Raw genomic sequence first — 17230 nt, 5'->3', positions numbered from 1 at the left:
AGCACAGCAAGGTTCAATACATCTTCCAGACATTGTTATAACTCATATGGATGTTATATTGTCTCTAATGCATTATTATTATTTATTTCTTAGCAGACACCCTTATCCAGGGCGACCTACACTGTTACAAGATATCACATTATTTTTACATACAATTAAAATTTATACAGTTGGGTTTTTATTGGACCAATCTAGGTAAATTACCTTGCTCAAGGGTACAGCAGTAGTGTCCCCCACCTGGGATTGAACCCATGACCCTCCGGTCAAGAGTCCAGAGCCCTAACCACTACTCCACACTGCAGCCCCTTTTAATGTGTAACAGCTAATGTTAAAAATGTAATGTTTAGTATTAAGATTTAGATTATTTGTCTGGAAGAACTGATTGGAAAAATGAATACATTCTATGCATCTACTGTTTTGAACTGCTTAGAGAATATACCATGAAAACCAAACCAAGTCATAAATCATATTGTTCAGCATTGAAGGCTGTTCTTTATTATTGTGGACAAAGAAGCAGGAAAAGGATTAGCATAGATTTGTGGTGTTGTTAGTATAGGAAAATAAAGAGAAAAATGGTTGCCATTGTAAACAATGTTATCTGTAGGAAGTGCAAGAAAATCCCTTGTGTTGAAGCAAAACATTAGTTGGGTGACAGAAAAAACATCCCAGGAACAAGTAGACCATGAACAAGTAGAAAAAACGACTGATTGCCAGCCTTGGCATGATGTGGTATAGAATCCACAAGGAGTGCCTTCCCTGCATTCACTTGAGAATGAGGATTTAGTGGTTACAGTGCCTTAACTGTAAATTGTGGGTGATTGTTTGATACTTTTTTTTTTTATATACGTTTATCCTTTTGTGCTCTGTGTTTATTCCTAAAGGTAGTTTCAACAGAAGGCACACACACTTCCTTCCTTTATGAAGCCCTATTGTCACTCAGTGAACTGAACATCAGCTGGTTATACATGTGACCGGCAAGCTCTGCTGTAGTTTAGGGATGCAAAACGAAACTTTACGATGAGGGGGAAAAAAAATGAATCTCCTTGTTTTCCAATATATTGATTTTGTCAACCTATATACATTTACAGAAAGCTGATATATATTTTTTTTAACATATATAACAGTATAAGTACAGCTGCCTTTAATGTGTGACAGCTATTGTTAAAACTGTAAAGCACACCAACACATATAAAAAAAGTTATGTAAGGAGTGTTGGTCGTCTCCATGGAAGAGTTTACTGTAAATAGTGGATTTGTCAAGAACAGCTGTCTCACCGCAGTAGGTAATGCAGATTACCAGTCACAGCAGTCCACCATAATGTAATATCTTCAGAAGCCTAACACAGTACAGCTGCTGTTGGAATATAGAGATCAGAAAGCAAAGGCTTTGTGAAAGTCACTTTAAAGTCAGATACTGACAAAGTCAGCATGACTTTCAATACGGAAAACATTTTACGGTACCATCAGTAATAAAGATCTTTTTCCCTGTACCATTATACGATCAGAAGCTTGAACCTGTAGTGTCTGTTTTTGTAGCTTGTGAGACATGCTGAAAAGACGTTTATCATTAAACAGTTTAAATTAATTCTGCATGTTTTTTAATAACAAAAGTGTTATTATATACACAACTGTGTTCATTTTTTCTGATTTTATATATATATATATATATATATATATATATATATATATATATAGTTTTACCCCATAAAGCCACTTTCCTCATTGTTTCTTAATAAACAGAACAGACTAACAGTTTAAGTCTGACCTGTGCTATGTGGGCCAGTTTAAGAGCTTGAATTAGACCCGTCTTTGAACCTGTGGGTTATATATCCTTTCAATTTTAATTCTAGCCCAAGAGTTTTCCTACAGAGAGTTAACAATGCAACCACTTGAAAGCAGTAGCATTTGCTGTGGACACACATGCCAGTTAAAAAGAATCTGTTTATCAGTGAGGCATGCTGCTGCTATGGCATGTTCAAATGATCATTTTGGGGAGTGGACAGTTTCTTGGGTGACTATGAGAGTGCCTTTCACTATGAGAGAAAACATGTGTTTTAAGTAAGTGATCTGTTTTTAAAATCACAAAGGTGTGCATAGAATGTAAATAATAAATATTGTATTATTATTCTTTTCTCCCCATGATGAGTTCTGAACAGCCAAATTCAATTCACTTATTAACTGGAAAAATATAAATGCATGCAGTAAACTGATTGAATGTGGAACAATATATATATATTTTATCAAGTGAACCTTCTAATCAATGATTAGAACGTTGAATTAATTGAAATTTTTCACATGTGTAGTACAGTATTTATAGTATTGAACGAACTGTGCCAAAACAACTTTCCCCAGTTAAAATGTGATTTGAAGTAAAAAATGTGGTGATCCATCCAAAAGAGCAAAAGTTGTGTGCAAAAATAAAGAGGAGTACATTGTGTATTATTATTATGTCTTTCACCGAAGGCTGCATTTGAACCCAGTGGTAATCCGCGTACTCAGTTTTCTTGCAGAGACTAACAGCACCATAGTGTATATGGTTGCAGAACTAAATTAATTATTTTGTTCAAGGGGCACATTTATAATTTTTGTTTGTCGATTATACTTTAATATAAATACATACATTCCAGCCCTTTCCAGTCAGGCATGGTGTGTCTCCACTGGAACTCGACTTGAGTTACAACACCATCTACGACAGCTTGTGTTGTGTTGTAGTTTGGTCTTGATATCAACAGCACAGCTGGGTATGCCAAGGAGAGTGTCACTATGTTAGTTCCTCTATGCTGATGCATCACATTCAGCATACTCTAGATGTGGTAAAATTACAACACTTTTCATCATGCCCTTCCTCTGAAGATTTTATGCAACAGGCTCACGATAAATTGAATACAAAAACTAGTTCCAATGGCAGTGAGCAAAAATAAATCCTGAACAAAACTTTCCATAGATGTAATTTGTTTATGTGTAACTGATTAACAGTTTTATAGTTTGAAAACATCTACAAGCAAGTGATGTGTGAAGTCTTTTTTAAAACAGCAACGGATCTGAATATAGCTGACCTCAACTCATTATTTGCAATGTTAAACTTGCAGTCTAAATGTCTTTAAGCACCAGCCTGCTACTTCAATGGCTAATACCTCATAAATGGGCCCCTGCGAAATTTACGACATCATAATTAAAACGACAGGACTAACCTGCAATTCGGTCCCAAACCTCCAGATGTCCGTGTAGCCACTCCAGCTAAACTGATCTAAAGAATAATTAAGGAATCAACACATTCAATTCTGGACACCAGACAGAAGGATATCTACATCATCAAATGGAAGGAAACGTAAATGGATGACACATATGGATCACATTAGTTTACTGTAAAGCTACGTCTTAGTTGGTGCTTATCTTGGCGAGAGCCGAGTTCAAATCAGCATGAAGTTTTAACATCTACTCTCGTGTAATGGAAATCATGGACAATTAGCAAATACCCCCTAATTATGAGTGACAATTATGGTCATTCTAGAAATTGATGTGTTTAAAGAAAAAGCTTATCTCGAGACTTGCTCTTTTAGGATAAAATGGATGCACCAACAAAATCAAAACGCATTTATTTGAGAGATCGCACGCAGCAATATCCACCTGGTGTCTCAGTTTTCCCTGATTGCAACGCATGGTATGGGACTAGTGGACCTTATACAGGGGTTTGAAAGCTGTAACGTTAGAGTTCATCACAGTTATAATAAAATTACAGAATTAATAAATACATACCGAGCACTGGCACAAGAGTTGCACAGCACAGATCCCAGTAGAAACAAACAGTGTGTTAAAACTTTCTACAAAGTTTATGAAAAATTGACAAGTTACTACAACCCTGATCAATGCAGAATAAAACCACGTTTTATTCAACCAGCTCACAAGTTTCTGAAGGCAGTAAGGATTTTAAACTCACAAAAAGTTTGTAGTTTGGATAAAGAAACCCTCCCGTTAGATTCTATTACAGGGTTTGATGCTTACTGTGAATCAGAAATGGAGGGATATCAGCTATAAGCAAAAGGAAACGATAGTGGAATTTCTTTGACCGAATTTTGGAGAAATGCAGAATAACTATTTCCCAATTTAGCAAGAAAGGCTAAAAGGTATTTGTCAGTTGTTACCAATTCTGTGTATCCTGGAAGAAGTGTTTCAACGTCAATCCACGAAAGAAGACCGTCTTAACCAGCTGACGATGCTTAGGTTTAGCAAAATATAATGCACAAGAACTGAGAATGGATTTATTTGTCTTTCATGCAAACATAAGTAATAATGCATAACACAGCAATGACATTCCATGATGTGGTACGGAACAGAAAAGCCAGAGCACTTGTTATGTTCCCGCAGTGATTGAGACTGAGGACAGGTCTCAAACCCAAGTGAACTAGAGCCGCCATTTTGAAAAGAGCTTTGAAACTGGATTTAAAGTTATGAAAGTGTAAAAAGTTGTCAGGATGATAACAATGAAAAAGGACATGTACATTATTTAAACAGTTGTAGCAGCACATGGGTATGTGTAACTATATTTTTCGGAACCCCGCTACTTACTCGTTAATATCCGGTACACAGCTGTATTTCCGAGTGGAAATTAACCATTTCATACAACGTTGTTTGAACTACTGGCTTTGTCTGTGATACAAATCACACCACACACTTTAAGATAGTGTCTTTACAATTGGTTACCAGCTGTATTCTATGATTATCTCAGTACAGTTTCATTCTGTACTCAAAAATGGTGTGACACATAGTTTCCAAGAATAGCTAGAGCGTTACCAATAGAGACAAAACTGGGAGGGTTTCTTGAAAGGTTTGCTTATTAAAACCTCTGTCTCCGAATAAAAGCTCCTCTTACTCCACCACCGCAAATGCACCTGCAAGGTGACATCACCATTAAATCCATCTACAATTCCAAGCCGTAATGAATAATAAAACAGCGGTGTAACATCAATTCAACAACAGTGGCAGAGGTGAATAAGGCTACAGAACTCATGCACTACAGCATTAATTGGACCATAACATACCACAACAGGGCTGGTTCTAAAATTGCATATACAGAAATAATGCTCTGTATTCTGCAAAATCCCTTCAATAAATTTTACAGCATTGGATGAATAGCCTTGTCTCAGAAATCGCCGGTCGCTTTCTTACATGTGTAAAATATTTCTTGACACTTGATCTGTTTGCATTCTTTTCCATCCATCTTAAAACCTGGATTGAGATCTGTGTGTGCTGCAATTTAGTTTATACACTTTCAGCAAGTCCGTGTTTGCCAGAACTTTGTCCTTTAACCTGGCTGTCGGTGTGTAATTGCTTGCCACTGGATATAGTTACAATACTATTCATACTGTCCATTATTTTAGGTCTGTTAACTCCTTGCCTACGTGGCAAAGCCTCTTTGTGCATAGAAGGAACTTAGGCTATGTTCTGTTGCGTTTATTGCAGATCTGTTCAAAATATGTTGGACATTGATGAATATTGAAATTATAGGTAGACATCCATTGTATATGAATTTGTGTAATTACAGGCAGTTAATTTGCAACACCTTTCATATATTTTTGTACTTGTTTGTGGATATTTTTCTTTTCTACAACGTTTATGCCTGAGCGAACGTAGTTCTGTAGTGTAGTTCATTAAAAAATGCACTTTGACTGACATGCATGAATTGTTTTTGGTTGAGAAGTTTATCTAACACTTACTGTGATTACTACTGACTGTGTATAGGAAGTGTTTGTTTTTTTTTTTGGCTTGCTTTTTTTCCTGCTGCAAATTTGCACCAGTGCCTCCTGCTTGGAGTCCTGCCGTCTATAGGAAACCACCGGGCGTGAGAGATTAACTCCAACCTAAACAACAGTGTGGATGCGTTTGTTTTTCCAAGGCTTTTATCAGACTTTCATGACTGGTCTCGTCAGCATACCCGGCGTCTGGTGTTAGATTGACAGGTTTGTTACAGTAATAAAATAGTCAGTTGATGAACTAAGCACAGAGTTCATCCTTGATATATGTGTTTAGCTGATGTTTTTGCTGTTTCAGTGTTCGAAGTGTTGTTGTTTTGCTGTGTAAAGAAATGCCTTCCTGTTTTTGCCATTCATATTGTATCCTGCCTGGACAGCAGTCGATTTATTGCTTCCATTTTCCTTGCTATTCTAGAGGACTTTTCTGGGGGGGTTCAAAACACAGTGTCCAGCAATTTCAGTCTACGTTCCAGTCTGACTCCAACTCCCCTCCATTGTGAAGCCCCAAAACACTTATTAAAGATGTTCTTGGAAAGCGCTACGAGGGGCAGCTGTCATAGCCCCTTTCCAGATTTTCAGCATGGACTGAACCTAAACTTGCTCCCTTTACTGATTGCACACTGGTGCCTTATAATACTGTATCAGATGGTTAATTCTATGTTTTCCATAGGCATTTGAATCTGGAATGCAAGGATGAACAGGAAAGGGGCGAACTTAACTGTTTCAACTTTGCAGACCTGTATCAATTCTAGAAAAGACAACTTTACTCAAAACTGCATACCGCTCTGGTTGAATAAGAATGGTAACTCAAAATATCAGACCAGCACATGAATCTAATATACGATGTATTGCTATGTATGTTTTCTCCGCCAGTTGAATTTATCCTAGGATAGTCTTTCTTTTAAAGTTACTTTGTACTGAAAGAGTTTCTACCTAAATCAAAATGATGGCACTGCCCTAGCTGGTACACCATATAGTTTTGATGGTGCCATTGACTGAATTCTTTAACTTCTTTTTAGTAATGCATTTCAGTGAGTTTTGTTGCCTTCAGTCTGGATTTTTGATGAAGGGCATTTGTATTACAATCCACAAAATGAACTGGCATAAGTTTGCCCATCAATTTCCGGTTTCAGCACAGAGACGCCAAAAGCAAGTATAGAGCTGGCAGGCACACGTCTAGTGGAACAAAATAAAGGCTGTTGTATTTTAGATGGGGATTTCTCCAAGTTTTGCCATATACAAGTAAATACAAAACTAGCTTCATGTGTCTGTGCTGTACAGTATCACAACACCCTGGAAAGAATTACAAGCATTTTGGACCATCTCAATGCCCAAGTCAACGCTTGGTGCTGTACAGCATTCCAACAAAAATATGTTGTATTCCTCCAGATGGAAGCTAATTTTTAGTTGACAGAATTTTTTTAGCTCTTTTTCCACTTCCTTTTGCGTATCAATTGAAGCTCACGGGAATAGACAGAAAAGATATGCAGCATTACAACACGTCAGGAACAAGCTATTACAGTTTGGTGTCTAGCGCTCTGCGTTCTTCCCTTCTTTCTTAGAAGCCAGTTTATGTTGCATGATTGTTAAAAATACAACCCCCCCCTCCCCCCCAAACACAAACAATAAAAGTAATACAGAAGCAATAACAGTTAATTGATGGGAAAACAATTTTAAGGAATAATGTATAGGTTATACTGTGTATTATTCAAGTGGTGCATTCCACAGTACTGAATAGATTCCTCCAGATCAGGCTTTTATTGCAAGGTTAATGCTGTCTTGTGCAACAACGCTTAGATTCGCACAGCAATCAACATGACCTTTTACAGCGGGGGGGGGGGGGGCTCTTTCACTCCTGGTCTTTGTTCCTGTCCCATTCTAAAAACCTGGAGTGGAATGGCCCTCCAGGACTGTGATTGCCCCACACACCCCAGATATGTTTTTTAAAAGAAAAATGATATGATATGTAAATTGTTTTCTTCTAACTCATTATTAGACTAAAGAAAAGTGTATATATTATAATTATAATATCATTTTTATTATTAATAATTAATAAAGTAATAATTATCCTTTAAAACCTCTTTCGTCATTGTGACAGATAGGTAGGCATTAACATTCTGCATTAGAATGGTTGTGTGTGGACAGAAGTTCAGCTGCACAGACCCTCACAAGCCAGTGAAACTACAGTTATTGTAAGATTCCTATTTTACTGTCACCAATGCTTATTCATTACAACCCTTCTGGGATCCTTGTAAGTTCCCATTTAGGTATTTCATAGATACATAATAACTGTTGAGCAATCCGTCCCCTTCCGACTTGTTTAGGTGTAAATCAGACTGTATCGGGAAATGGTATTATTTTATTTTAAAATGATTGATTAATACTTAACCAGCTTTGTAGTGTGTGATACTACTCTTTAAGCCAGGATATTTTGGCAGCAAATGTAGAAACCATCCTTCTGTTGCTAGGCTTCTTGCCCCTGTAAACTGTACATGCTCTGTTTCCCTTTCAGGGTTTTACATTTTGTACCTGGCACAGATTTTTATTGCTTTGTTGGAGGAGTGGTTAATTGAACCCTGAACCCTGATCGGATTTATATAACTTCACCTATTAAAACTCATTCCTGTCTTGTAGAATTTAAATAATGTTTTGTTGTGATTTAGAAAAAGCTGAAATGTTTCCCAGGAGGTCCATTCAAATTGAGCTAAATGGTGGGGGTAACCTTCAGTCAGCACAGTACAGTACATTTCTGGTTTAATAAAGTCTGTACTCTGTAGACAGATTTCAGTGTTACTGAAGTATGGTCGTGTTAATTTCAGTTTGTGGCTTTGTCGTACATAAGAATATTAAAACAAATAACATAAAAAAAAATATTGCGGACAGACACATTCTTGGGAATTGTACCCAACTGTGCAAGTCAGGTTCCAGCAAATTCTTTTAACTTTTTCACATTTTGTAGAGGTATTTGGAACTCTAAAATAATGCATACAGTCCAGATTTTGGTTGTTTCATGGATAAATGCATATGTAGACCTTACCAGATTTGTAACAAAATAAAGAAATCAAGCAGAACCATTTATTTTCTTTGTCAACATGGTAATATACTACCAATTATATAAAACTGTCTGGTGCTCAAGAATGCAGAGGCAGATTTTTGGGTGAATTGCATTTTTTTTTTCTTACCTTGAAAGTATATGAAAATCATTCGGTTTTTCTTTTCATTAGCAATGTCCATACCAGTGAAAAAAGAATGTTTGTTCGAAGTGAAGGTAATGCTTGCAGGTCTGGTTTGGTTGTGCTAAACACAACACTTTTTTTTATTTTGGCACACTGTGAAGGATTCTTTGCCTTTTCAGCGTGTTTGTATTTCTCATTTTATGCCATGGAAATACAACTTTGATTACCTAGCAGGTAAAATTATATATTTTGTGTTTCACTACAAGCTTATTTAGGCACACCTGAACTTCGATAACCCATGAAGATATGTTTAGCTCAGGCAATAAAATTGATTTATTCCTAACTTTTTTGTAGCAGTAATTGCTAATGAGATGAGACAACAAGCAAACCTTAAGGAATCAATTTGGAGCCCTGAGAATAACTATTAATTGGGTGGTGTACAAGTAGGATTGTGGCACAAGCGAAAACCATTCTCTTCAGTAAATGTATAGCTTTTATACTAATGTGTTATTTTTCTTAATTTCAGGAGAGGACTACTGACAATATATATGGCAAACTTGGTAAGAAATGATCATTTTACTAGTTTAAGAAACAATCTGCTGTTCATTTATAATCCCTGTCTTTCTTTCTGTGCATCTTGCAACACAGTTTGTTTGCACTGCCTTGGCAGAAATCGCGGCACAGCAGGACTACATTAATTCAAGCACTGGTACACGTAATTATAACAACGCTGAAATAACTTTATGGTTAATAATGGGGCCGTACATAGGGGTATTGCAACCAGTGATGTAGACTGAAGGGATTTATTTGTGGTGAAGACCAAAGGGGGAAAAAAAATAGAAATGAATGAAACTTCAGATTTTATTATTATTATTATTATTATTATTATTATTATTATTATTATTATTATTATTATTATTATTATTATTATTATTAATTTTTAGCAGACACCCTTATCCAGGGTGACTTACAATTAAGATATCACATTATTTTTACATACAATTACCCATTTATACAGTTGGGTTTTTACTGGCGCAATCTAGGTAAAGTACCTTGCTCAAGGGTACAGCAGCAGTGTCCCCCACCTGGGATTGAACCCACGACCCTCAGGTCAAGAGTCCAGAGCCCTAACCACTACTCCACATGACTGAGAATGTCATACTCAGTCAGGCACCTTCGTCTGGTGATAAAATGACATGTAGTTTTAAAAATTGTTTTATGAACTTTTCTTTGTTCATTTTTATTTAATGTGTGTGTGTGTGTGTGTGTGGGGGGGGCTGACATTTGCTCTGCTACAGCGTGTGTGGTGTATTATCTCGGCTGTGAAACCATTGTATCAAGGCCAAAAACAACTTCGCAAATGGACTCTAATTTACTATTGTTTACTGTGCATGACGTTTCATTTATTTTTTCTTGCTGTCCCTGGTTGTGTTTTTTTGGGGTCTGTCATTTTAATTAAGAATTAATAATAACATCAAGACCTGCTGTCCAAAAACAATATTTGTATAATGCGGTCAGTACAGGGTCATTCCGTGGTATTTGCCTCTCTGCCACGTCTGTCACAATAACAGTGCACCACCGCAGCACAGAATAACAGAATACATGTACTAGAAGCTTGAGAGTGGAAGCTGGTTCTACAGGTCTAAAAAACATTTAATAGCCTATAAGAGCAAATTACATCACATTTATACGGTATGTATTTTAACCAGTGATATAGTTACAGTATCCTCTCTGCACATAATGGGAAAACTAAAGATCACAGTTAAATTATTTTTATTATTATGGACAACATAGTCCAAAAGTTATGTTAAACACTGGCCATATTAATGATAAAGATTGTTTTAAAGATTACTTTGTGCACAAACCTTCAGTTCATTCCGCTCACAAAAAAAAAAAAGTGTTTTCGGCCTACTTTATGGTTCACTGTGGTAACACCATTTTTCCTTGACATCAAATAACTTAAGCTTAGATTGATCAAAAGCTGTTTAAATGTAGGGAATATTGACATTATTGAATTGTGCAGCATTCTAAGGCCAGCAATGGCAGTAAACTGCAGGGTATCTAAAAATAGCAGCGCATAGATACTCAGTGGTGGGGCATATGGAAGTGATCATGAAACAGAAGTCTGGTGTTATTGTCACGTGACCTGCCAGTAATTGACCTGCATTTTGAAAACATTTCTTGAGTGCTAAAGACAAAAGAAAGACGTCTATTTGGGTAGTCCTGTGTTAAGTGCAGGATATTATCCGCAAAAGGGTGTTGGTGCTGTCTAATTATACAGATTGTTTCAATATAACCCGGCCATATTAATAATGCAGACCGAAGACTTTGACTTCATGTCTGTACAGTTGGTTCACAGCTATATTTATATGATTAGCACAGTACAGTTAATTACAGGTGGAGCCTTGTAAAATGTATTGTTATTTTGTTTTCACTCTTGGATATATTGGGGACACAGACCCTGTAGATTAAATTAATTATGACAGACTAATACCGCCTCTCCAGTGTTTGTAGTTAAATTAGTGCCCGATTTCCTATATACTGTGTATGCACTCTCCCTCGTTTTTTCCGAGCAATATCAAGCTTGATATAACTTTTAAACCATATTTTAGTCAGATTCCTTATTTCACCATAGCTTTTTGGACTATATTTACTCCGGAACCCCACTGTATGCTAAGTATACTGGGATTTGCAAAATCCCTAATGGTCCTTTGCGTTCTGATCATAAAGGTTCTAAAGCCATGTAATCACTGACTAACAGTCGCATGTTGATATAAATGTAATGTATTGAATTGACAGAAGATTGAAAACTTAATAAAATGTTCGAAGCAACCGAGTGAAGGAAGTTCAAATGTTTTTTTTTTGTTCTACATTATTTCATGTTGACTTAAAACGGTCTCCAGGAAATGGTGATATAATTTCACACTCATTGGTCATTTGTCATTTATTGAAGCAGCACTCAGTCCCTTTACACACTTGACAATGAATGTGCAATGATGTTCTATGTAAACAGTTTAGCATTGGGGATTGGGTGTTGCAAGGAGTAGTTCATATCTTGAGTTGCTTTTGTAATGTTTTTTTTGTACAAGGCAGTATTTTTCTAAGTATCATTCATTTTAATTGCTCTCCCGGTGTTTCAGCCTTAAAGATTTCTTGTTCTTGGATTCCGAGCCAACTTAGAGGAACATTTTTGTGCTGGCCCTCGAGGCACTTTCTTGCACTGTAGCTCTCAGGTTATGGTTCCCTGCTGAAATCCCTCTGCTTTTTGGCCCTGTTCCTCCTTATTTAGTTTCTGCACAGCTGTGATTACACTCTTTTCTTTTCTTCAGCCCTGCCTTAAGTAAGGACAAAAGTATTTTCAGTCTCTTTGACTAGAATTATCCGCAAAGCAGTTTTCCCTGCCTTTCACATGGCTGAATAATTTGCTTTCTGAGTGGAACCCCTGAAAAGCATTCTGTAATAAAGGTTGTATGTTCCTTTTGCAAGTTGGTTTCAGTCATGATAGACAAGACAGCAGTTCTGACTGACTAAGAGCTGAAAATGCAGCAGGTGCTCAGTTGTCAAATGCTTCCATTACTGATGATTCGCCAATAACAGTATTGTTCCATCTATGGGCCATTCTGGACAACTGCTCCAGATTTCCCATTCCCAACCTCCTGTCAGCTGTTAAAAAAAATGCTCTTTATTAGGTCATAGATAAGTAACATATATTTCACATACTTAATATGGCCGTTTTTGAAAACAAAGGTTGTGATTGAGCTGCTAGTAATCTTTTTATCTATATATCTACACACAGATAATTAAAAGTATTTACATGTCACTTGACTGATTTTTATTGCTGATTTTAATATAACCAGAAATACTGAAGGATGTAATAGTTGAGAGTTGGCCAGATCAATGCCATCAGTTTACTTACTCACGCAACTCAATATTATGTTACTGAGCAATAATAGAAATGTACTTTACATATTGAAAAAACATGTTCTTGGCCTCTTGTCATCTTGGTTGCATAATGACATCAAGTAAACGACTGTTGTAATTTGTTTGTATAGTGATCTTTTTGTCTGAGCTATTTGGAAAAACTTTAAATGTATAGCTTTGGCAGGATTGTGGCACAATTAACTATTTGCAAAATGTTTTGTAAAATACTTTTATAATATATTATTCCTGCAAATTTTTAGAGACATAATTTATCAAAATGGTAGTGAACAGGCTACTTAGTGTTTAAAACACAACATATTGCTTTCCCTAGTTTACTGCTTTGTTGTACTTATTCCATTTTCAACATAATTGCAATTTTTTCATCTGCTATTAATCAGTTTTGACCAGTTATTTTTGTTTCACATTGGTTAGGCATTGGGTCTTCCTGTCAAAATATCTTTTGAATTCGCAACATCAGCAGCTTGTATCCAACCTGTTCAATCAGAAACATTTCATTGGTTCTTGACTCCTCTCACAAAGTTTAATTGGTTAATCTGGCCGTTATCTTTACCAGGATCCTACCTGCTCGCTCCACTTAAGATGGGCAGGGACAGGTTTTTGAATATGACATACAAGCCCCATATAATCACAAAATCCACTTTACAGACCCACGCCCGGTTAGAGCGAAGATGCAAGATGCACAGTGGATGTACCTCCAACCATATGAATAGTTAAGTTTGTACTCGAAATGTGCAGACGACATTGTCACACAGAACACTTCATAACCCAGGAAGTGAAATCTGCAGTCCGTCTCAACGCTGTTGTGTTGCTTAGCATGTAGGTGACCAAGGTGACCAATCAAAATGAACTTCGTGAGAGGAGTCGGGAACCAATGAAATATTTCTGATTGAACATGTTGGATTCAAACTGCCTATGGTGTGAATTCAGAAGACATTTTGACTGGAAGACCTGATGCATGACCCATTTAAAACGAAAATAACTAGTCAAAACTGATTTATGAACAGGGATATGTTAATAAACACATCAAAACAACTGAAATGATATTGAAAGAGATATTGCAGAAATACGTACAACAAAGCAGAAAGCTAGGGAAAGTAATATGTTTTGTTTCAGTAGCACTTTAACATGTAGGCCTAGTTTTACAGTTTTTAGTATTTGGTAAACTTCTAACTTTTTCCATTCAACTTTACTGCATCCATTTTTGCAAACTAACTTCTTGGTTACTTTTAATCAGACATTTTTTGACTACAAAAATGGAGTTTAAGTCAAGCAACAATAGGATACAAACATACAGTACGTGTACATGTCTTATTTCATAAAGGTAGGGTAATGTTGATACTCATTTTATGGAGCATAGTATCACATTTTCCATAGGTTTTAAACATAATTGCTGTAATTGCGTCCAATTTCCACTGAATGTGTAAATATTTTAACAGCTTACTCTCATGGATTTAAAAGCTTTTTAAATTCCATGGTCAATTGCAAAGAAATTTGTACAATTTAGAACATAACCCTATAAACCAGTCACCTTTAACATTGTAATTTATTATAATAACGTCTACAGGTTATTTGAAAAAAAGGCATAATTTTTATATTTGTTTATTTTTCTTTCCTGGGCTCTGTATTATTTAAACTAATGCTGTTATGTTTTGTTGAGCCTGATTTGCATTTTCATCCCTGAAATGTCTTTTTATACTTGTGTGTTTTGTCCTGTTGAGAGACAATGATTTACTGCTTCTTAAGTTTCAGTCACTTAGACTAATGAATGGAGCTCTGAAGTGATGGAAACACATTAGACACTTGATGAAAGAGCTGTACTGGCTGTTCTGGGCAGTGTTGAAGCTGTAGTGTAGAATGCCACAGTACTGACATTGGGATGATAAATAGGCTGATAGTTTGTTGTGTCTGCAATGCTGATGTATTGCAGTGTATTAGCTTTATGGAACAAAATCAATCCAGCTGATTTTTTCCCGACTCAGGGATCTTGGGTCATACTGTACTCCACATAGGCAGTTCTGAAGTTACAAGGACAGTTATACTACATTAAGATTTGACAAGTGTAATGCAAAGTTTGCAGCACTTAAAAATGTCATTGTTGTGTGTGATTATTCCTTACATGCATTAATTACGGCGTAATGATAATAAAAATGAAATTGCATGTTGAAACAACATAAGCTTTTGTGTAATGAAATTATGGAGTTCAATTTCTGATTACGTTGTTCAAACACATTCTCCAAAAATAAACCGTTTTGGGCACGTCTCTCTGTCTGTTTTATACCTGAGCTTAATACTTATAAACTGAGATCATTATACAACTTTAAATGACTCAAAACGGCTTTGCATTTCAATCTCTGCTTTAATAAAATGTTGAATCAGTGTTGTATTCCTGTACAGCAATAGTGATCGATATGAATTGAAAGCAGCAACATTTAAAATGTGCAGTGTGTGTTTCATAATATTTGTGTTTTTTAAAAAAAAAACAATTCCCAAAAACACCCTCAAAGTAGAAACCGTTAAGCTGCACACTTGAACTGTGAACTTGTCCTCTTTAAATCATACAGTAATCGAGATTTTTAGAGCAGGCACCTGGTGTTCCTGTGGATTGACATGGCTAATTGGTTTTGACATGCTGTCCCCTGGAAACCTCATCCATCACTTAAGGGCAGGAAGTTTGGCAGGGGCTGGGGAGAAACTTGTGATACTCTTTTGCTTCCAAGGCGCCATCATACGCAAGCTAACTTCCCTAACGGGGGGAACCAACCATTTCTGTTGGCACAGCAGATATCCTTCTTAATCGCCAGTATGTGTTAGTTTTAATACCATTTGTTAGGACTTCTTGAATCCAGGAGCCACTTTCACATAAAGCATGATCCTAGCTTAGAAAGTGTCTTCATTTTATCTGTTTAAACAGTATTTCAAGACAGCATACATTTGCAGAAATCAGCTCAGCTAGTCAAAATTTAAAAATTAAATCATTTTTTGCTTTCTTCCGATTGATTTATTTCAATAAGTAAATCAATTGCTACCTAGATGTGATTTGTGAAATTGGTCCCAGACGTTATACATACAGACATACATATATAAGTCACTTTCAGAATATCTTAATTGAAATGCTGGTTACGGAATAAGAAAATAAAACCTGGTGTGAAATATTAGCAAAATAGAACCCAGATCCTGCTTCACTAATCCATTAACTGTAATTATTTAATGACCCTTTTAAAAACACAATACAATAAATAAACACATCCTCATGAAAATGTTAGTGGATGGATCTCTCTCGGTGAATGGCTGCGGAGATGTCTGGAACTGCACATGAATTTCTTGGGAAGGACGGTGTAATCACTAAAAACATTTTTAAGGTTTATTCAAAATAAGTAACACCAGTTAATAGGAAATAACATGCATTCCTTTTTTTCCCATCTGCTATGGCCACTTGCATCCCTACTGTAGCTTGATTTGGACGCACTTCCTAATCAGTAATGACTGACTAGCGTAGTTTTAACCAGCAGCTGATTCAGTAAAACTGAGCGCCAGTGCAAGAATACAGACTTCTGCAAATAACATTATGGTTTAATTAACCCATACGGGATAAAGGTTCATGTTACGTATTCTATTTAACTTAGCAATACAACATTTGTAAGCAAGATTTACTGTTCCAAGTACTGTAGGGCTAAGTATCTGCATGTCTTTTGCTTTCGGGCGTTTGACAGACTTTCTTGTCTACCCACTATTGTTAGCTATACATGTGTTAGCATGAACTGAAAATGCAAAATAAAGGCTCATAGTTAACCAGAGCAGAATTCAGGTTTTAAGCAGACTTCCCCACACTTTAACCTTCTAAAACAAACAAACAATAAAATGATGCTAGCTTTCTTATTTTTGCAATGTGGTGTACGAAACGGGGTTTAAAATGTAATGACAGGTTGGATGTGATTATCCAAATTGTCAGTTTCCTCGTGATACTTGAGTCACTTTGAAATGTATTTTAAGAAGAACCTGTTTGAACAACCGCTAAATTCTTTTTGTACCTTAAGAGGTTAACAAAACATTCCTTAAAACAGTTTTGTGAATAGGGCCCAATGCTACAAAGTTCAGTACCCAAGTGCAGAAACACATCATCATAATGCCATGTTTTTATAGGCATGTCATTTCTTCATTGGCTTTCTTAAAAGTTTGATTACATTTAAAATGCAGATTTAAAAAAAAAAAAGATTGTATTGCAGTTGAGCCAGTCCAGATTTTATTTTTGAGCTTCATTAATCATACTGGAGTTGAATTAGTCACACCGTAGAGGTCACAAAAACAGGTGTGTCTTGTTAGTCTTGTTGCAGTAAAACCTTCAATGTCTCTAACTGCTCTGCTC

General features: G+C 36.2%; 1 protein-coding gene across 1 annotated transcript in view; it reads left to right on the top strand.

The window, feature by feature from the left end:
• The window catches only part of LOC117972790 (transmembrane protein 135-like), a 104435-nt gene that overhangs the window by 12752 nt on the left and 74453 nt on the right, over positions 1-17230 (top strand). Inside the window, exon 4 of the mRNA XM_059028503.1 lies at positions 9452-9485. Within this exon, the coding sequence (XP_058884486.1) occupies positions 9452-9485 (34 nt within the window). The remainder of the gene's footprint in view (positions 1-9451; positions 9486-17230) is intronic.

Source organism: Acipenser ruthenus, chromosome 8 (genome assembly GCF_902713425.1).
Source record: "Acipenser ruthenus chromosome 8, fAciRut3.2 maternal haplotype, whole genome shotgun sequence".
NCBI lineage: Eukaryota > Metazoa > Chordata > Actinopteri > Acipenseriformes > Acipenseridae > Acipenser > Acipenser ruthenus.
The sequence above is the reverse complement of the archived record's forward strand: the minus strand, read 5'-3'. Positions and strand labels throughout refer to the sequence as shown.